The sequence below is a fragment of the Monopterus albus genome, unplaced genomic scaffold, assembly GCF_001952655.1.
Source record: "Monopterus albus unplaced genomic scaffold, M_albus_1.0 scaffold18.1, whole genome shotgun sequence".
Classification (NCBI taxonomy): domain Eukaryota; kingdom Metazoa; phylum Chordata; class Actinopteri; order Synbranchiformes; family Synbranchidae; genus Monopterus; species Monopterus albus.
The window spans coordinates 10,001,942-10,025,212 of NW_018127898.1; the positions used below are offsets into that span (position 1 = coordinate 10,001,942).

At 39.9% G+C, this 23,271-nt stretch overlaps 1 protein-coding gene across 2 annotated transcripts; it reads right to left on the minus strand.

Moving 5' to 3' along the window:
• Window positions 1-428: 428 nt before the first annotated feature.
• LOC109956314 (carbohydrate sulfotransferase 11) lies at window positions 429-20,856 on the minus strand. 2 transcript variants are annotated; one of them, XM_020593319.1, is made up of 3 exons: window positions 7,768-7,849; window positions 4,458-4,593; window positions 429-1,838 (listed from the first exon to the last, which is right to left on the minus strand). In XM_020593319.1, exons 2-3 carry the CDS (start codon window positions 4,566-4,568, stop codon window positions 993-995), a joined length of 957 nt encoding a protein of 318 aa, XP_020448975.1. In that variant the 5' UTR covers window positions 4,569-4,593; window positions 7,768-7,849; the 3' UTR covers window positions 429-992. The 2 variants fall into 2 exon arrangements, with proteins under 2 accessions (XP_020448975.1, XP_020448974.1); XM_020593318.1 differs by lacking the exon at window positions 4,458-4,593 and adding an exon at window positions 20,319-20,856 and having other exon boundaries at window positions 433-1,838; window positions 7,768-7,847.
• Between the last annotated feature and the right edge of the window lie 2,415 nt (window positions 20,857-23,271).

Consider the following 23,271-nt stretch of genomic DNA (forward strand, 5'->3'; position numbering starts at 1 on the left):
AGCACAGTGGCAGTGAATGTAGCCTGTTGTACTGAATGTTAATGTGCTTCAGGTACTGACAATACAAATACTTCTTAGTGCTGTTTTTGTATACAAATTATTGAGCATTTGTCACTTGGCATGCACTTTTAGAAAGTTGACTGTCTTTATGGATCTGAAGAAAGCATCCAGAGATGATAATAGCTATTTTTCACTATGACATCACGATTGAATGGACTCTGTAGCACTATCATACAGTATTTGGGAAAAAAAAAACTTCTAGATGACATCTTAGCAGCCATGATTTGTCATTTGGATAAAAGACTAAGTCACAAGGATATCTACAATATATAAGAGTGTGCCAGGACTTTAAAACATTAATAATGCCAGTATTCAAAGTATTCAATTCTTGATGAAATGCATTTATTTGAAAATTGAGAGAGAACCTATCTATCTATTTTGGTTTGTCTGACTTTGTAGAGTCAGAAACAACACAATAAATAAAGAAAAAACATCTTCCTACAGTACAAAAAATAAACAAAATCACAGTTAGAAAAGTTGACATTGTCTGCTGGAATCAAAAAATAAGGCCTATGATAAAAGGCACAAACATTCACTGTTTAAATCGGTCGTGCAAAATGAAACAGCAGAAATTAAACGGAAATGAAATTAAAGGAGGATGGCATTTCACACACTGAGACCGTGACTGCCATAAACTGGATCACGGTTTACAGTAACATGTCAATTGCCTTCATTTGTCCCAAACTTTCAAGTTGTGACTGAAGGTCCCCTCCTGCTGTACTCCTGTGCGCACAGATGTCCTTCAGCTTGATGTTTCATCTGGAAAAATAAGCTGTCATCAGAATATGTGTCCACTGCTTTGTGGTACTTCTTTTAAAACAGTATAGTGTGTGTAGTAAGGCTGACGGAGAGAGAAACCACTCAAAGGCAAACTGTACTTTTCCAGGCTTCAGGAGTTCAAGTGGAGTCTGTGGATGAGTGACATCCCAGCCTCATCTAAACTGGAGGTAGGCTGGGATGGAGTAATTAAAGAGCAGGAAGTCCATACGGTAGAGGTTGTACAGCTTCTTCTGGTAAAAGGGGCTGATGTTTTGGAAGAACTGGGCTGCCATGTCACCTGTAGTCCTCGTGCTCTTGGATGATGCGGGGAAGCTGACCTGGTCCTCCACCCCAGCCAGGTGCAGCACATAGCGGGAGTCCTGCTCCAGCGTCTCGTATTTCCCCACGACATCATAGTGGATGAGACAGGGGTGGCACAGCGAGTGTACCCGCTCCCAGTGTTCGTTGAAGGGCTCTTCTCTCTGGGTGGCTGGGTCCACAAGGTAATACACAAATTCCTCGAAAGAGACGTCGTTTCCCTGCTCCAGAGCTTCCGGCTGCGGGTCCAGCCTGTGCCTTCGCACTATCTTTGTTCCATATCGTTTATGGAAAGCTGTGTTGTAGCTCCGTGTGAATTTGTTGCGATATGCAGACACCAGCCGCTCAAAGGGCTCACGTACAAAGACAAACTTCAGGTAGGAGCGCAGACGCTGGTTAATTTGAGAGGTGGAGTACTCTGACAGGGTGCGGAGGTTTCCTGTGACATGAGCCTCGTTGGCTGGGATTGCCAGCGGGTCTCGAAGGGACCCAGCGACACCGGTCAGAACCATGAGCACACGCTTCCAATTTGTGCAGGCCACCTTGGGCACATAGCAATACAGCAGGCCATGCTGGTCGTCCACGATGATGTGCTTCAAGTCCTCAGGGATGAGGACTCTGCGTTTGCGGGTGTAGGAGTGGCAGGCTTCTTCTAACAGCTCCCGTCGGCCCTGATGGATCGCATGTACTGCTGATTCAACCTGCAAGGAGAAGAAAAAAAAAGCATTAAGCAAGAAAAACTATTTCTTTGTAAACAAAACAAAACTGAAGCACTACCCCACTTAAAAAGATTATTTTCAGATTGCTGAGAAATCAAAGATAAACAGTAAAATTGTTACCAAAACTACCAGTAAACATCTGTCACAGTCTACAGACTGAAGGCTTCATCTTCAACTTACTGCACTTGACTGCACATCGTTCCTGTGCAATGGAAGCCGTGGGCAGTTTTCATTATTTTCTGATGTTTAACAGACCAAATGCTTAAACCATTCATAGAGAAAGCTAACTCTCTGAAAATAATCACTGCAGCCTTAAAGTGCTGTACACTCCAGCTCTAAATCCAACAGATTAGACGCACTTGGGTGTAGATGTTTATTAGTTTAAAATAAAGTGGTTTACATAACTGGCAAAACAGCTGGTATGTTTAAATCTGTGTGAACCATCTGACTTGTGTTTCATTTTAGCAATCATGTTATCAGATCTCAGCAATTGGGTGGGTGCAATTTTAGCGTAACGGATAGAGAAGATTACCAAAATGAATAAAATAAGATCAACCTTGTAATAAATTGGAATTACACTGTAAAGCTACTCTACTTCATTTCTTTTCAGTCACTAGAGGGTTTAGTGAGTTAAAGTCTGCAGTCTGTATGAGTTTAGCTGTTCGTGGCACTTGGTAATTGTTCATGTCTATAGTTTTTCTTGATTAACTTTCAAAATAATAATGCTATCATTGTTATTCCAAAAACTAGGGGTAGGTTTTCATGCTTAAGGAATTGTAAACCATAAACTACAATGAGAATATCGCTTTTAGGTGTAATGGCATTATGGGGAAACTGAGCTGCCTTGGTGGAGGTCTGCACTTTCTGAGTGGTGTCTCAATTACATGTAAGTGCACGTGGCGCACATACCATGCACATTCTGCATAGCCAAGACTTATGACTAGAAGTTCTGTGAGTGTGAGAAAATATATTTTTAGATACCTCTCCTCTGGGGGTCCTAATTATGGTCCATTCCCTGCCATCTGCATACTGCCTTAGTAAAATGATGAGTCATCAAGCTTGGCCTCCTTGTGACACAAACACCTTATTTACTTCTTTTATTTACTCAGTCTGGCTCACCACTGCAGTGGCCAGAGTCATGAGCCTCTCAGTCTGACTCAGTCCCTGACAATGTGTGGTCCTCAGTGTTTACTGGCACACGTTTGAACATCAAGTATACACAGGCCTGGCCAAAGACTGTAAAAGCTAACACTGACCCTTCTCTTAGCAGAAGATTGTTTATTGTACAGAATGTATACAACAATGACTTTCTACCTTGGACTGTACAAAATCTAGCCATGTGAACTATAGGCACGATTTTGTACAGTTTTCAGATTATATAAAAACAGCCTACCCGATTCAGCACCATCATTCAAAGAGAACACCAAAGTCATCCTAAGTTGTTAAAATCTGCACTTACTTTAAAGCCAAGTTTCACTATGTAACCAAAACTATACATCCTGCTTTTCACCCCACCATAGGCAACATAACCTACAATATGCAAGATCATTTGTAAGAAATCTATAAACCAGGTAAAGAAAAAAAAAATCTGTTTTATGGTATGGCTTCATTTCTTATTACACAAAGGTTTACAGCTGCACTAAATTGGCAATAACTCAAGAGTACGTGTAATGTGAAAGTAGTGACAGACCCACGGACTGTTCACCTGACCGCCAATCCCTTCAGTTCTACAGCACATTTTAGTGCCTTTCAGCTTCATGTTTTGGTTTTATGGCCCACAATCGAACAGTTTTGATACATTCTAATGGCACTGCTTCCAGCTGCAGAGCAGCTGAGGACCCAGACATTTCCCTCAGGCTGCATTCGGTTTCAAAAGTGTGAAAAAAATGCAGCCCTCCCCATTTATTTCTATGGGGGACTGGGTTCACCACAGTTGTGCAGCGAACATATTGGATCGGGTTCAACTTTTTCTGCACCACACGGTGGCATCATCCAGCAAGGTGCTGCATCGACCAATCAAGGATGGGGACAGTCAGAATGTGGACGCCTACAGGAAAAAGACTTTTGTTTACCACGTTACCATGACCATTCACTGCTATTCATGCTCAAATTTGGCCCACCGCACCATAACAACATGCCATGCGCTTTCATTTGTGAGGTTGCTGGATGTTAAACAGTTTTTATCTATCAATGCCAACACACTGGCGGTAGAAATTTGTGCTAATAGAGTACACTACCAAAACACAACAGAAACTCACAGGCTGGAAACATGATTGAAGCCACTCACGCTGACTCGTCACAACCAAATGGCAACCTCTGAGGCTGAGAATGACGCCAGTGAAGAAATGGTAAAACCTGCAGTTCCTCAAATGCCCACTTGAAGCTGGCTCCAAAAGGGAGTCAGTTGTCACAGACTCATCCCCATGTTTACAGCCTGGTCTGGTACAAAAACAATTTGGGTTTTTTAGCTAATTTCCCCTTTCATGACAAATGTATTATGGGTGAATTTTTATATAACTCACCCATTTAAATTATACTGAGGCTTAAAGTTATGCATCATTAACAACATGTCCATTTTGTGTGACGGAGGGCTCCACTCACGTGCCGCCTTTTTGCCCATTTTTGAATTAGCAGAGGGACTGAAGCACTACCAAGGTGGTGACAGCCAGACTTGAGCTTCAAAACTGCCCTCCAGAAAGCTTCCTGAAACATCAGGTGGGGATCTTTAGGGCATCATCTTAAAAAGTAGAAGAGAAACACCAAAGCACTGGATATTTACATTTTCACCTCAATGTGAAATGTCTTACTTCTGAAATGTTGTAATCGCTGACCCCAATTTTGAAAACTCCAGTGCCAACATTTTATAACAGCGCTCTCTAGGGAGTGAGATTTAATGAAGGTGCGAACCGGCCCCTAAATAAATAAACTGATCTTGCATTAATCTAATTCACGGTGCACGGTGGCGCAGTGGTTAGCATCGTTGCCTCACAGCGAGAAGGTTCTGGGTTCGGGCCCCAACCGGGACCTAACTGTGTGGAGTTTGCTTGTGTGGGTTCTCTCCGGTACTCCGGCTTCCTCCTACAGTCCAAAGACATGCAGCTTAGGTTGATTGGTGTCTCTAAATTGCCCATAGGAGTGTGTGTGTGTGCGTGCGTGTGTGTGGTTGTTCGTCTCTGTGTTAGCCCTGCGATGGATTGGCGACCTGTCCAGGGTGTACCCTGCCTTCGCCTGATTGCCGGCTGGGATTGGCTCCAGCCCCCCTGTGACCCCGTTCAGGGACTAAGCGGTAGAAAAATGAATGATCTTGCATTCATCTAATTCACAGCCTGTTTCCATCCTGACTGTTTAGCAGCTTCCTTCTGTTGAGGAAGTGTTCAAACGGAATGGAGTGTAGACAGTACTGCAAGCCATTAAGTGTCAGTGATGTCTGCTGGAGCCTGTTTGTTTTCTGGCATGTACACCTTCCTTCTCCTCAGAGAGATATTTAACAGGAAACAACTGTTACAAAGCTGCTTCTGTATAAATATCAGAAAACAAAAGTGTTCAGTTATACAGAGAAAGTGCCTATTTATAGTGTTTTTCCATCAGTACGGGTCAGCTGGTCCGTTCCGAGATGTGTGCAGTAGAGCCGTGCTGAGCTGCTCTCGGGTCTGCACGGATGTGTTTCCATTGCACCATAAAACACATTGTTTATCTTCTACAATCTTGATCATGTGGGGATGGTGTGAGCCGCTGAGAAGTGACACACAACTCATGGTGTCAGTGGTGTTACTAGCTTGCAACATGGAGCCCTTGGTGCTAGGCATTATTTTAACCCCTCATCAGAAGACCATGTGAGAGACTCCATTTTCAAATCTTGCTGCAATAAAATAAAGGATAAAAAGTCAAAAAGTGCTGATTGTAAGGACGTTCCCTTGGCACAACATTCCAACCAATTGCGTGTCTCTGTTGAAGCCGGGGCCTGGTACCACTCGGCTGGCTGAGCCCGAGTCGGGATGATTGCCCCGCTGTTAGGAACAGATGGAAACAGAGGCTAACCTGTGCCTGCCTGGCTTAGCTAGGACTAGGCTGACCCATGATGATAGAAAAACACCATTAGAACCTAGAGTGTCAGAGAACATCCCCTTTAATTGGCAAAATGCCTTCACAAAAGCATTGTGATAAGTTAACCTACGTTTAGTGTCAAGTTATCAAATGTGACGTGCTCCAAAACACAGCAGGGACTGAAAAGTGAAATTTGAACTTGCTGTTATTAAAGTAAGAAATGCCTGTGCAGGTAAGGCAAGTGAAAAGAAACTCAGTGTGGAGAAGCTCTGAATGCACTATATTATAGTCAAGACCCTTTTGCTTTTTGCACTCTGAAATTCAACTATAAAATGGATGAAAATGCTATTTTTACTCATTAATCTACACTCAGTAAGCTATATTTGAAAAAAGCTAAAAATAAAATCTTGCATTTACAGACCCTTTGCTGTTATATAATCATATTTTCTCTCTTGCCCTCATCAATAGCAGCACTGAAATTACTGAGCACTTAATCGTCTGCAGTCTGACACTGCCCGTACAAACCCATGAATCCTCTTCAATAAATGTCACTGGTGTAATCCAACAAAGATGGTTGACCTTTCTTCTGCAGAATAAAATATCAAGGCAGTACTTGATCTGCAAATGTTCACAACTATGAAAACATCAAACATCAAACATCAGGGGTGATTTTTGTCTGCCACTTCGTTACTCAGAGAAGAAGACATTTTTCTTTAGGTTCAACTGAGACAGGTTTATAAGAGCAGGTGAAAAACAGATGTATTTAAGATGCTGACAGCTGAAATGTATTCTTCTCCCAACCGTCTGCTTAACAAGTCACACAATGATACAGTTGATCATCGATGCAATACAGAGGACAGACAAAATAATGTAAACCTCATGAAAAAGTCAACACTGCTACAAATGGGCACTACATTAGGCTTCATGGCAGCGCTCGTCAGCCCACTGCCTTCTCAAAACATTAACAAACGTCCAATGGCTGAAAACGTCTGATGATGCTGATATGGCATTCTGAAAAATGATCTGAAAAACAGGATGTGAAGCATCTATTTGTCTGCGATCATAAAGTCATTCCATCAGTTCACCATTCATCACAAAATGAGGGGATTACAGTGCAGTGTTTTATAGATGACATTTCTGAGCTTAGTGAGCTCATCTGGAAGGCAAAAACCACATCGCATATCATAGCTCAGATAAAAGGGTATAGAAATATCTAGGACTACAATTATTTAAGAGCTTTCTAGTGCAAGCTGTATTGTTTTATCAGTGCGGCCAAGTTAATCATATGGTTTTATGGACACCGGCGACCGTAAAAGGCTAACATGGCATTAGTGCACGTGGGTTCATCATCAGTGAGCACAATGAGGAGAGAAAACAACCCAAAATGACTGAGAACATACGGGCAGATCAACATGAATGGTTGTTTTTATGCCATAAACTGCACACACAGTTCTAGAGGGAAACCTCCTGGTTAGTTAATGGGTCAGAATTAGCTATTAGCACTGGCAATCCCTTGACATACTATATGTTTAGAGTTTCAGGCTGGTACTTGGTGACTTGGCAGACTCCTGACTTTGGATGGAAAGTGCGTCACCTTATTATGCTCACAATTTTTCAGAGCTGCTTTTCATCCTGTATAGTTAATAATACTTAGATATATTAGTGCCTGGTGTAATTAGACGAAACTGCAGGATTTTCATACATGCTGACTTCATTAGTACAACATCCAGAATGGGGGAACTTCTGTGCCTTTAGTTTGTCCTCTCCTTTTCCACTGACTGTTTATGGGAAAATGGTTTTTGGCTTAGTCTTTATAGGGAGTGATACTACAGACTATTTGCAGCAAAGTTAGTGGTTAGAGACTGACCTGGTCACCATCATAAAGCGTCTGTAGAGGACTCCTCCTTGACTTCTGCCCACTGTTTCTGTCGCCAACTGGCTCTGAGGCTGGGAAAACAGAACAAATGGTAATGAAATATGACTGAAAGAGCTTTCAAAGCAAAATCAGAAGCAAACTTTTTCCACAGATTATGTATGCAATAATAAATCAAACAAAAAATAAAGTGAACTGTATAACATGTTTTATATGCATATATTGTGTCATGAAAAACATGTCAAAGGACAGGATGTCTTTAATAAAGCTTTTTCATTATAACATGAATATTCCATGTCAATTTAGAATCAAATCACAGCAAAGTAAACAATGTAATGATAATGTATGACTATTTGTGGAATACTTGTACATTATCCCACCCCCTTTCTAGCAGTGATATGATTATGTAAAAACAACCTGATATGTTGACTTACATTCTGTTCTTATTTACAAAAAATGTGGATTTGCTGCCATATGGAGAACACACAATATATATTGCTAGACAAAATGATACATAGTGACTTTTTTTATTGCAATATGTTGAATTTTGATATACTGTCCCATCCACAAGAGATTACAACAATAAATACTGGGTGGTGTACTCTTAACATTAGAAAAGAGCAAAAGTAAAACAAGAGAAAATAAGAGAGCAAACTGCAATAACAGTGAGAATGAAAAATGCTGCGTGGGAACAATAATGTGAATTTCATTGGTTTGTTACTGCCACAACTTTATGTGCTCCACTGCTCTTGTAATGGTAGGATAAAAAAGGTTTTGGCAAACCAACATACTATTTTCTAAATTTAAAAAGTTACTTTTGTCCGACTCTGTGGGTTGTATAGAAGCAAAAACAGAAGCCAAAGGACTTTGATAAAGTCTGGGAATGTGGAGAAGCTACAGTATGCTAGACACAAACTTGAGCTACTATACTGAGCTACACACCACACAGTTCCACTATCTGAAACTAAAACTTCAGTTGGGCAAAAACACTCAACATGTGACATGTTAGAAGAGATACAGATCTGCAGCTTTGTACCAGAACGCAGTGGCAATTTCACTCCAACTCACACCTACAGTACTTGGACAAACAGACTATTGACTGGTTTGGGACTCACTGATAGTAACAATATGAGCCTTTCAAACATTGCCAAGACACTGTGAGCATTTCTCAGTTTATATACCTTTTGAAAATCCCCATCTTTTGAGTGTACCTGCCAGCCACAGGTGTGTTATATCAACAAACACAACACAAGGGGCTCTATATCACATGTTGTAGCTTTGTGAATACAGCTGGTTGCATGACAGCACATTTTAGTGCTGTCTTTATGTTTTACCATCATGATAATAATTTTGTGCATGTTACTTCTAGTAGATCACATGGAAATGACTGATTATGGCACTATAAAAGATATATTTAAAAAAAAATTATGCATCCAAATATGCTAGTGTTTTGTCTAGTCTTTGTAACTGTTAGTGCACGAGTTAAAACTGCTGGTTCTCTTCTAGTTAATATATATTTAAGGAAATAGTTTGATATTGTTGTAAATATGCCCATTCAATTTCTTGCTGAGAGTTAATTAAGAAGGTTGATACCTGTACCACTCTCATACCTGTTCATTATATATGAAGCTACAAGCCTAGAGCCAGTTAGCTAAACTCAACACAACTGGAAACAGCAGAAAGCAGCTAGCCTGGCTCTTTCCTGTAATATAACAAAATCAGCAACCAGAATCTCTGAAGCTGACTATTTAATATGCTATGACTTCTTTGTTTAATTTTTAGAAAAAGCCTAATGTTTGGTTTCCAGTGTTTTGCTAAGCTATTCATCCGCAAGCTGTACTACACCTTGATATCAGACAGACAGAGACAGGTTTATATTATTAATCAACAGATGCTAAGCTGGCTAAATGGAGACATAACTATGCCAAACAGTATCTTCTCCCTCTTCTTAAGTTGTTTATTGGCAGTTTGCAAACCATCTTAAGGCGCCACCTGCTGGACTGGAGTGTGGAACAACCATAGAGCCGAAGGAATTGGAGTGCTAAACTGTTAATGTGACCAAGATGTATGAAACTAACTAACCTCTGTAGTTATTAATAATTTTTAAACACAGTAGAGCTTGTTCCGAGTCATGAACTATTTGTCCAAAGAATTCAGCAAAAAAAGATAGAGAATGTATAATCTAATCTGTCAAATGTTTAATTTCTGTTCTTCAAAGCCAGTTAATGAGAGAGAACCAAATGAACACAGGACAGTTGTTTAGAACATTCTTGACTATTCTCCTAGTCTATTTCTGCAACTTAAATTGAATAGGATCCCTATTCCTGAAATTCTTCATTTGCTTGTTATTTTGTGCGTTACCAAACACAGGCAGTACATCACATATTAGCTTAAACTGAGTTCATAAATGGGTGTCTTGAACAGACAAAATGAACAGGCAAAAAGGCTAGCATGATATCCACCTCATTGGTTCTGCATCAAAATAGGCAGCTTGAGTAAACTTTCACAGACAGTTAAGACACACCTTGCCAACGCATCAAGAGAAAGCAAGCATCTGAAAACAAAGCCCTGAAGATGCAGCAGTGCAACTCGATGCTGATTCAAGCAACAAGACATCCATTTCAGAATCTCACTTCAGAGATCTAATGACTATCATTCTGCAGTGGCGTCATTCAAGCTAATGTCCTGTAGGAATCCCATCAATTTCAGTATTTTTAATGCTTTCAGAGAGGCTTGCTGAATAGCCCTGAATTCCTCTACATTTTATGTACTCATTAAGCTTCAAAGTTGCTTTAACAACAATAACATTTGCTATCTACAGTATATGCAAACACATTTATACAAATACATGATTTGATGCCAAATAGCAGCTTTAATTCAAGAAACTGATCAATGTCAAGAAAATGAAGCAGCACTACACAAACAGTGGCTGTAGAGGACCAACAGTCAGGCAGCATATTCACTGCACATTTCAGACTGCATGAAAACTCTGCTGAGTGACCATGTTTCTGTTTGCACCTCTTTCCACACTGTGGTGTGATCAGGCCAGTCATAGGTGCCAAGAAGATTATGAGCTCTAAACCCATATGACACACCCATGGTGGGGCAGCCAACAGAATATACAGTACCGAATGGGTAGTGATGATAAAACTACAAGAAGTAATTCAGAATATGAAAGATACAATCACCATATCTGCGATTTGTTTAAATTACCCACCAACTACAAATCATTTAGTGTGGTCAACTCATGTTGAGGGAAACTAAGACTGAAGCATAGTTTTACATTACAAGTTACGTATTTGACACCGCTGCTAAAGTCAGTGCTTTTTTACTCAATTCTCAATCCCCAAATATTGAAGTTTTTGAAACCAAGAGTATCCACCAAAGGTTCATCATCTTAACAGCAGTGTTGTAGCTGAGTTACTAAACCTCAAGTCCGAGTCCAATCCCCGGTGATCGAGTCATGTCCGAGTCACCAAAGAATCACCCAAGTCGAGTCCAACCTGGCACTAAATGAGGTCAGAGCCTTGAAGTAAAGTGACATCAATAAGTCTCTAGTAGGTAAGAAATGACAACTGCACTACAATTGTGTATCTCAACATGAACATGGTTTATTTAGGTAAAGGCCTGTTCACACCAGAAAACAACGATATTAATCTCTATTTTTGTGAAATATTTCTAAAAGCCTGGTTCTAAAAATGATTTAGAATTGTCAAAGACCGATAGCTCTGGAGTCCTGGAGTTTAGTTTTCTCTCTACCGTTTTGTTATCCGTCATCTGACATTATATTCACCACTGTACCCAATTTTGCTCAATAAAAACTTACTGAAGATGGACGTGGTAAACGGAAGCAGCAAAATAAAGCTCCTGGCTCTCTGCCCCATCCAAAGTCAGTGTTGTCAAGACAGTTATTTGCTGGTCAGAGTTCAACAAAGCTGAAACTGATGCAAAATACTAACTGTCACAACACATATATAATCCTCTTGCTCAGATGATTCACCTCTGCCAAGAACCCAAGTTCTGCCACATCAGTGGAATAAAGAGAATGAGAGATGTTGCTACAATAATAAGGTCTGTCCTCTACAGGGTTGCTGTACACTTTTAAAAATCAAATTCAGGACCTTTTTATGACCTAAACAGAAAAAATAAAATCAGCTCCACAGCAGAACAAACACACAAGTGTAGCATGTGTAACCATTTTTCATTCAAATAAAATAACATGTCAAAGAAAGTCATGATCATATGGCCCATGTATGCATAACACACAGGATATATGCTTTAAACCAAAAGCTTATTTAGATGACAATTACTGGTGTGACCACACAGACTATGGGTCTGACAACATAATCATGTATCATGGAAAGAACAGCATGTATGGTTTTGGTAACTTGTAGATCAACAGCCAAGTGGTAAACAGACACATTTTTATGAACATCTATGTTACATACAGTACATTCAGTTACCAATTTAGTAACTAACATAAATTAATACAGAGTAATGTAACAGTTACACAGAAAATCCCCCCTCATGATAGTTATAATGTTCAGGTTTTGTTGAAACCTTTCTAAAGAGGTGCTAATTAAATTTGATGTTTCACTTTTGAGGTTGTAGTTTGTTTCTTGACACTCCACCTTGATATAATCCGGGCAGACAACTTATAAAAACATCCCTCAGTATAACACAAAGCAATTCAACACCAGCAGAAGCCATAAACCTCACCTCTCAAACAAAAACTAATTATCATGTTCATTACAATGGGATTTATTACAGGATTGGTATTGGGCTGAATTCCTTTTATTTGTACATACTTGTATACCATCTGTAAAGTCTCAGCAGGAGCTGATGATTCAAAAAGTATTCAGACATGTCTCAGGTAGCCTAAGCATCATCTCAAAATTTGACATCTCATGAATAAAAATGACATTTTATGACCTTAATATTTCAAATCAAATTTAATACTCTGAAGGATCTGCAGGAGCCCTGCTTTATCTTGAGTTACCAAAGTGAAGGGAGCTATGCTACATTGATTTATTTTACCTGTTTTTTTTTAAAAAACATTACCACTTCCTTATGGAAACTGCCAGTGATTCAGGAATATTTCCAACATGACCACTCCTAAAGCATTTTTTTGCTCCTTTAAAAGAAACCCCGTGCAGCAGAGTTAGCATCTGAAATAATTCAGAAACTGAAACACCTGGCAAACCAGGTGGTTCAGCAACAAGATATTGCACATAAGCATGTACTGTGTGTCATCACTCCCCTGATAATGTGGCATCACTGAAGTGAGGAAATTTACAATCCACAGAGCCAGATTAAAATGTCAGGAAATGGTTTGATTAAACTGTTGGCGCGGAACAGCTGGATATCAGAGGAAGCAGAAAATTGGACAGAGTGCATTGTGAAGAGGTTGAAGAAAAAAACAGGCCTGTTGGAGAAATGAACAAGTGTCTCCAAAAGTAAAGAAAAAAGTTACAAAGATGCACACAACTTCTAAGACTATGCATTTAAACCATGTGCTATTCTAACCAAACACTATTTCGGCTGTTAGCTCACATTCCTCCACTGAGTGGAATCACCAACCCCACCTAAGGCTTATTCAAGGGAAGACAAAGACCTGTTGGTTTAACCCTGTCTAGACCCCAAACTCTGCAGTTCATACAGAACCAAGGCTCTAGGAAATGCAAAATATAGAAAGACGATGTGTGTTCCTCCAGCCCAGGCCACAAGCGAAGCTCTGTGCTTAGGTCCCGTCAGGAAAAACCGAGTCCCCCTCCCCTACTCGTTGGCCTTTCCTGCCAAAGAGTAGTTTTACTGAGAGAGACACTGTACAAGGGAAAGCCTGATCCTTTTGGACCACAAATGTGTGCCTAAAGGGTGTTAGTGCAAAAGCAGAGGCATGTGGGTGGTTTAGTGTCTGTTTGTTGATTCTTAGAAGACTGTATCCAGATATGAGATACAAGTCTTCATGACCCTGTTCAGGCACACAGGGATGCAGGGGTCTGATATACATTTGTCAGGTGATACATATGCTGGCTCAGTGAAATCTTAGTTGGAAAATTTGGTATCCATGTTACAGTACACCTGCATTTAAGTAGTTATAAATACCAATACACATCTGCAAGCTAACAGTGCAATGGCAAAAGGAAACTAATCAAATATTGGGGACTGACATGTGCAGCTGTTGCAGAAGCACACCTGTTCTCCATCCTCTCCAATGTTCAGATCATTTACTGGAGAGCTGATCACCTCCCATGCTGTATTGCAAGTGCTTCAAAAGCTGTCTTGTGAAACATCATACTGTATGTGTTTCAGCTGGGGAATACCAGTCAGTTTCAGAACATCCTCTTGCTTTGATCGCTAATGAACAGTCTTTTGGATAATCTAAATGAAAATGACAAGGAGAAAATCTCCTTCAAGTAATATTCCATGATAGGTACCCCAGCTTCTAGCCTTGTATTTACACTAACTTTTACTTTAGCCAGATTTAGCCAGTATGGGGCGACTGTGGTTCAGTGGGTAGAGCAGTCTGATATATCCAGCTCCAACTTAAAACTAGAAGCCCCTTATAATACAGTCTGAATGACATGTATTTAACAAACTGAAATTATGACCTGATGATGGTGCTAGACGAGAAATTAAAGGATCACCAACGATACTGCAATTTATCCTGTGAGGAATAATATCAGCACCAAAACTTGTGGAAGTCTGTTTAACAGTTATCTTGACTTTTGGTAAATGTTCTTATACTTGTATAGCACTTTTCTATGCATTGCAGCACACTCAAAGCGCTTTCACACTATTTGCCCATTCACCCATTCGTACTCCGAAGCACTCACACATTCATGTACCGGTGACATCACCAGGGGCAACTGGGGGTTCAATGTCTTGCTCAAGGACACTTCGACATGTGTACTGGACAAGCTGGGAATCCAACCGCTAATCTTCCAGTTAGGAAATGACCTGCTCTATCTCCTGAGCCACATATCGGAATCACCAAAATCATTAGAATAGGCTACATGCACTGGAAACCATGAATATCTGTACTATATTTTGTGCAACAAGTAGAAATAGAGTATCTGACTGGATGTTGAAATGCTTTGATGTGATGGTGGCAGTAAATGTAAAGTCAGGGGATCACCAAAGTCACTGGGATTTATCCTCTGGACACCTTGAAAGTCTATACCAAATTTCAAAGTAATCCATCCAAGTTTTGACAGTGTTTTGATCTTAACCAATTAATGTTGCAATTGGCTGGCAGATAGACTGGAGGTTTTTTGAAAACAACAATCCTGCAAATCAAATCACATCAGGATATCTGTTCTGGACTATAAGCCACTACTTTTGTCGCTTCATGCCCACACCCTCATCATGAACAACACATGACCAAATGCATATGATGCAGCTTTCAAGTTACAGGCGATCGATCTGGCTGTCGAAATATCTCATGTTACAACGTGGACACCTGTGGCTATGTACAACATGTTTTTTCGTCTTACATTTAGTGGGTGTGGCTTATAGTCCGAAAATTACGGTGGTTGTAAATTTAAAAAAAAATTCTCCAGAGTACTTGCTGAATAATCAGCTCCTGCAGCTCAGTGTCAAGAATAAGCAGCTGTCTGAATAAGGACAGGCTGGAACAGCCAGGCCAAGATCAAGTCACACAAAGTTCCCTTGTGGGTGTTTTGTTCTGTTTTTAATTGGATACTGTCACATCCACAAGTCTTCCTGGGATTTTTAGGGACAGGCACTGAAAGTGGGCCAACTCGTCCCACCATAAATCTCCCACTACCATGTCCAAAGAAGCCCTGAGGCAAATTTGTTTACTTCCTATGAAGCTGGAACAGTTCATTTTCATGACTATCATGGCAAGGAAGATATGAGATGAGGAAACCTCTCCATTACAACTCAAATGAAAGTTTCTTCAAGGCCCAAACAATAGTCCCAGGTTCTGGTTGCAATTAAACAGCATGAACTAGATACCTGATATCCATCAACTCACATCTGTCAATGTTGCTGCTGACATATAAATCAGTTCTCCTGGGTTCCATTTCCAAGGGGATGTACAGGAGAAGATCATGACAGTGCTATAAAACATACCACATTCCAGATTATGCTATACCCCATAGCCTTCTCTCTCTTCAGTCTTTTTAAACTTTGCAAAGAAACCATAGTTGCCTTTGCAGGGAAGATAGCACTCATTGCAAGAAATGCACATCTTAACATTTCATTTCTTCTGGAAGATAATCAAAATTTCTGTGGCTTTCAAAAAAGACGAAGTCAGCCATAACTGAGACAATTTTTAAGGCACATTGTCTGGAGTCCAGCTAATATGATGTGTATTAGAAACAAGAGAAACTGTAAGCCTGAGAGGCAGATTTGACACCTTTTGAGAGGAAAACCAGATGTCGTGACTGGCCAGTGTTTGCAGTGTGGGAGGCAACTCATGTTCTGTAAAACTATTTCCATGCTCTGTGTCTATGACAATGCATCATACATGACATGTACAGTAAGCCCACTCTGCCTCTATGTTACTATCCCAAATTTATAATTGTGCTGTAAGCCTTGTGTGCAAAAGCATGCAATTAAAAAAACAACCATTCTAAACTAATTCTGTCTTTGGCATTACATTTCTTTATGTGTCTGCATTCTTGCAGCATTATATAGTCTCAGAACAAACAATGTGACGTTTACCACAAATGGAGCAAGAGAGGGATGAGTTCTAAATATGAACAGGGAAGACAGCCTGCATATGTGAAACCAATTTAAAGAACCAATGGCATGTTTTTCCTTGTTTTCCAACTTATCTACAACGTTACAATGCAGCAGAAGCAACTTGGTTTATACACGTCATGCAAACTCTCACTCTCGAGGCTTTTTTTTCTAACAAAATAAAGTATTAAGTGATAGTTTAAGGATTTCCTTGAATGGGTATTAAATCCAGGCAGTTGCACATTCATGTGAGCCTGCCTGACATCCAGCGGTACCATTTTAAAAGTGGAATTTTTCCATGTTGTTCAGTTTTGTGGATATATTTTACCCCCTGCTGCACTGTGACCATAGGATGTGGAGAAAAATACAGGGCCTGAGGTTACTGCATGTCCAGGAATGTTCCTGTACAGGGACTCGTTGTTTTACCTGACCAACTCTAACATACAAGCAGCCAGCCATTGAAGACCCCTGCGGTGGTGAATGATCAGCTCATCAACGCTGGATTCCCCTCGTATGACAGTACCTGTTTGTTTTGCCTGCTTGATGCCAGTGTGTCTGCTGCATGTGATGTGATGCTGGTTAACAAGCAGATTAATGATTCATGATGTTATTGTCGGTGCTACGCTACCTGTTGGAATTAATTTCACTGCTTTGGGAATGTGGTCGCCTGTAATGCAAGGGATTTGTGGGGGAAGATGCAGCGATCACCAGTTGGCTTTACTGACCTTGAAAGGGAGTGATGTTTCTACTACTCCATGGCACATAACAGTAAGTTTAAAAAAAGAAACAAAACAAAAAAAACGCAGAGAATTGTTGTAAGGCTGTAGAAGTTACTATGTTTGCATTATGCCAATTAAAATATTGGGTTTCTCAGTTACCCGCTTTGTTCACACATCATCAGTACATATACCATTGTTTACCTATCTATGGAGGTGAAATTCAAATTAATTCATGCTGTTGTGGTTCATCCTGCTGTCCACTTTCATATTCTGGCTTGAACATGCCAGATAGGATCTGAGATATTGTCACTGTTGAAAACATAGCTTGTTTGTCAGTGTGTTTTGTTTATGTGTTGTGCTGGCTTCTTGACCGGTCTTGTGTCGTAAAGTGTTCCCCCTGTTCAAAATTCGGTTTCATGTAGCGCCCCTCAGTGTTTGTGGTTAGGATACAGGTTAGGGGAAACGCATCTCGATGAGGAAACAGATTTCAACACTGGCAACAGGAATTGTGTGTGTTCACAAACTATCCTCTTATTTTCAGGATGCTCTCAGATTTGATCGTTCTGAAATATTACCGACTATTTGGGGTTATGACGAGTGCAAAGCTAATCTAGAGGTACCCAAGATTAAACATTAAATGGCTGGAAATGAGCCATGGGCTCTTTAACCATTATTATTAATAATATTACATCATATTAGCTTGACTCCAGACAATGTGCCTTAACCATTAACTATTATGGTCACATTAGAGCTGAAGTGTCCCCAGTCAGACTTTTTTTCCCCTTCCAAACGGCTCAGATCAAATTTTTTTTATGGCTGTGTGAACACACCAAACTAGATTTGTTTATCAGATCTGGAGCCCTTCCATATGTGGTCCTTGATCCGATTTATATATAATCTTAAACCATGCGACCACTGTCAAAACACATTTCATGTAGCTTTGTTTTTTAATGTCTCGTGCCTGTGGTCAACATACTGTTAAGGTTAGTCCCTCTCACCAGGAGGGTGAGGGAGAACTGAGGTAGGACTCAAGAATGTCGACCCAGGTGGTAGTCAAAAAAACGTATCAGAGACCATGTACAGAAACCAGCAAAGTAGGGCAGAGATGGTGGAGGAGACCAGGACAACCAGGGGAGTAGACAAGCTAATGGCAGAAACCAGGAGAGTGGGGGGATCAGGACGGACAGGTGAATGGACGACTAACCAGGAGGATTGGTGATCGAAAAAAGGACATCCACAGCACCGGAACTGTCAGCGTGGAATGTCCAGAGACGTACACAAAACACAAAACAAATAACCAACGTACAAAATGCGATCCACAGCACAGGAACTGTCAGCATGGAAAACAAAATGATGTATAATACATAGCACGAAATTAGGTCTGTTACGGGGTATGCGAGTTAGGTAAGGTAATTTAGGTACGATAAGTAAGGTAATGCTCCAGCGACGACAGAGCGTCTGCCAGAGGTATAAATAAGGAGGCAGGTAATCAGCGGGATGCACCCCAGATGTGCGCACCAACAAACGAGTCGCTAATGCAACACAGCTGAGGTGCAGATCCTGCAGGAACAAGAGAACAGAGGAGAGAAAGGTGGAAGAGAGGCAGGTCACGCCGAGCGGACCTGATACATGCAGTGTCAGGACCCCACAGACTGGTAAAAAGAAACAGCGACAGGAGGCTTCTGGTCAAGCCAAACTAGAAGAAACATACTATATTGAAACTTAACAGGTTTTGAAGGAACTGTGCGATTTGACAGTCACACAAATGACAATATTCTTGTACACACAGGGTTCACATTTCAGTTAAATGTGCCAGTTTAGTTCCTCAGTTGTGTTCACACCCAAGCCAGATATAGACGTGAATGTGAATCATCAATACAAAAGATGAGATCTGTCAAAAAAAAAAAAATCTAAATTGAGTATTAAGGCCTGTGATGTGTGCTAGGACTATTTAAAGGTGCACCAAAGTCGCTACTGACAAAGAAAACTTCAACACAAAAACACTCCTGGAATGCACTGAACATGACAGACTGATGAAAAGTGTGCAACCAAGGGATTCAAGGTTTCCCTTTTCCTTGAGTGCTTCCAACAGCTCCCTAAAAGTTTACTTCAGTGGTACAGTATGCAGCAACACTGTGGAATCGTCTCGCTGGTCTTTCATAGGTTCGTAATCCCTCAGGACATACTTTTACACATCACACACATCCTGAACTGACTGACCTCTCTCTTAAAAGTCCTCCTTACACTGTGGACTATATAAACTTTTTTTGGCCCGTGATATAGCTGGGCACATCTGAATGAGGCCATTGTATGTGGCATAGCGAGTCCTGGAGGACGAGGAAACAGATCTCGCCCCATTACCAGCCAGCTGCAAACTCTCCCAGCCTTCCTCCACGTAGCAGGGGAAACACTCCACTAATCAGTTTGGTAATTAAAGTGTTCCTTGACAGAGATCAGTGGTTCTCAGGGAAATAAAGACAGGAGGTTCTACTGTAATGACTGAGTGAGAAATCACATACTGTGAATGGCTAACAGAACATTTTCCATTCATGCACCTAGTTATAACTTTGCTTATCACTATAGTATTAACAGCGCATGACATGGCCATCAGATATAGCCTGCTATATCATGTAAATATGCTTCTAATGTTTAAATTTGGTATTTATAATGAATGTCACATATGAAACAACATATTTATTTGTCACTGCTGACAAATAAATATGGGAATGTTCATTTTTTTTGTTTTTCTTGTTGAAGTTTTCAGATTCTAATGAAATCTGGGCTGTACAGTTTGAGCTTTGCTGGATCTAATATCCTTATGTTTATACATTCTGAAACAGATCTTAGAAGCACTTTTCATTATTATATCAATGTTAAATGTCTTTTGTTGCCCATAGATGGGGACAGCTTTGGCTTAAATACTGATAGCCTAGTTATTGACATAAATAAAGATCTGGAAGTCTTCTTTGCAGCTTGGTGGAGACTTGTTTCTTCACTATTGCTGTGACATTCTGTTTTAATGGTTTTATTGTTTTAGATTTGGATTTTTACACTCGCTTTGCTCTCCGATGAACACAGGTCAAAAATAAATCACATAAAATAAAATAATCTGCTCACCTGACTTTAGATTGCTGTTAAAGTAGAAGATCACCATAACAAAACAGCCTAGACTTAAGGCAAACACCATCCGAATGACTTTGGGTTTTCTCATCCTGAGTCTCTGGACACAACCAAGACGCCGGAGCGATTCCTGCCAGGATTCATGCGAAAAAGCTGCACTGTCTATTTTATCACCGATGAGAGAATCTTTCCAGCTCGCTGACCTTTGCTGCTCCTTATCTTCCTGTGCATCCTTGCATGTTTGGAAGTCGCTGCTTTGAAGACTGAAAAGGACCGAGACAAACGAGTCGGGGCCCCCGCTCCGCTTCGCCGTTGTCTTACCGTTACCGTATCGTCACTGGCCGCCGGGGCAGAGGAGATAGAAGCAGCTTGTCAGTGTCCGAGCACAGGCCGCCGTCTGTTTGTGAAACGGGGTTTATATGCTCGAACGGCGTCTTCCAAAATGTTTTGTTGGCTCTTTAACCCGTTTCTCCCCAAACACGGCGTGCGGCGACTGGTGGTCGTGCCAGATAAGAGTTCGGCATTTCCGGTTTAGCACTTCAAAGTAAAACCGATTTGTACCATAACTTAGAAAAACCCCATCACAATCAAAAGCGTTCAAAACGTCACTGGTACACCTAAAGTACCAAAAGTAAAAGTAGGCTTACTCATTAAGCAGATACTTATTTTTAGAATTGTGCATATTATATTGCTGAATTATAATTATTGATGCAGTATTGTAGATATCACTTTAATGTTGTAGCTGGTAAAGGTGGAGCTAGTTTTAACTACTTCACATCATGCCGAGTAGTTTGTGAATTTTCCCCAAGAGATCAAAAAATCTCATCTTAACCTACAATTATTATGACATAATTTTTGTGTTGATTTTGTTTTATTAATCTGAATGTGCAAAGTAGCTAGTAGACACAGTTATCAGATAAATGTGGAGTAAATAGTACAATAGTTCCATGTGAAATGTAGTGGTGTAAAAGTATAAAGTATCACAAAAGTGAAATATTCCTACTCAAGTAAAGTAGAAGTAGCTCAAAAGTTTACTTAAGTGCAGTACTGGAATAAATGTATTTAGTTTCCATCACTGAATACATTTTAGTCTTGTTTTGCTATAATCAAGTATTTGCCAAAGGACATTCAGACCAGATGGAAGGAAATCCACTAGGATCTCCACTAGCAGAGATACTTTTTACATACAAAACATGTTAATAGTTTATACTATATAGTGGCAAAACTAATAAATGTGGTGAGAAATGGACAAGAGACTTAATTGTCTTTGTGTTTTTTAAGCATTCAGTTGGATGGAAAGAGAAATTCAAGAAATCTAACAAAAGTAATCACTAACCCTTCCTTTACTTTTAAGTTACCAAAAGGATATAATGTTTTAATTAAAGTGCTCTAACTATGATATTTAAATGGTAATTACATGATAATGTATCAGTAATAGCAATGTAGGCTTATACTACAATGCCATACTATGTGCAATATATAATAATCTATTACAGGTCAACATGTACCATAATTTACAAATGAAGGACTTAAATATGTCTATATTACACTGTGGTAGACCCATTGCTACTTTATTTGAAAAAAAGAACCAGAATCCATTTTTCACACTAGCACTGGATGGTTATGAACATATAGGTACTGTATATAGTGTACTGTATGACTAAAGAAATTAAACAAGAATCTTAAAAAAGACAATGTTTTTAAGTTTTTCCAAATAGAAGTGGTGCTCTAAAAACCAATGTGATGTTAAACAATTTCATGCTTTTATTTTGAAGCCAAAATTAACATGTATCTGCTTTTTCCATATAGCAGCTTATCTTTACACATCTTTAGTGCTGCACCACCTTTAGTCCCAAATTCAACTAACTGATGGATTGGATGTAAGACCTGCTGTTGATTTTCATCTAATTTCCTCCAACATCCCTTCATTAACCATCAACGATTCAGATGAATGACTTCTTTCATTCCTTCTTTTGTTTTTAGAATACTGAATAATTCCCCCACACCCCCATGTTAATCATTGGCTGGATTCTCCAGTAAACTGTGAGAATATCACCACACTTAACTGAAACTCAAACAGTAAAGACAAAGGTCAGGTCACTTTAAATTTATTACTGACCACCACAAAGGAGCTGTATCCCGATGGAAATACTACAAGAATAATGGAATTATTCCTCTTTTCACTACAATGTAATGTTTGTTAAGCCACTATTTAATCATTGTTAAATACACATACACTACAGGATGCACACCCTAAAAGTAGCCTATAATATATCTGCAAAACATTATTTTATACAGTATATCTTTAAAAAAAATGGCAATGGTGTTATAGGCTAAATGAACACTATGTTTCGCATATGTAGTGAATTTTGGAGGCAAAAGATAAGATTTAATAATAACAATAACAATTTTGATAAGATTTTCCTTGCATGCTAAACATTTGTAAATATTACATGGTGCTTTTTCATTATTTTCATTATATAATGACCGATTCCTCTAACAAATAAAGCTATAAATCTGACTGCACTTTAACAGTGATGGTCACAAGCTGAACATGAAGCCACTGTGACACTGTCTTAACCTGAATTGTCAGCCAAGGATTGCGCAAGAAATGCTGGTCTTCCAATTTTGCCTGCATAAATAAGCATCACTTCATGGGACAAATGTGATGGAACCAATTTCAACCAAACCATAATCTCTTGATCCACTTGGAACTTTGGCTCTTGCACAATGTCTTAACATCACTAAATATGAGACTAGGATTTTTTTAAGTAACTCAAAATACAGAAAATACTTGACACACATGATATCTGAGGGAGGCATCAAGGGGAGTGTAAACTCCACAGGGAAGAGCACATGACTGTAGCAGGGCCATTAAAGTTTGACTTTAATCTGACATGTGACTGGATGAGCCTGTCTGCATTTTGCAGCCCCATCCATCTCCAGACAG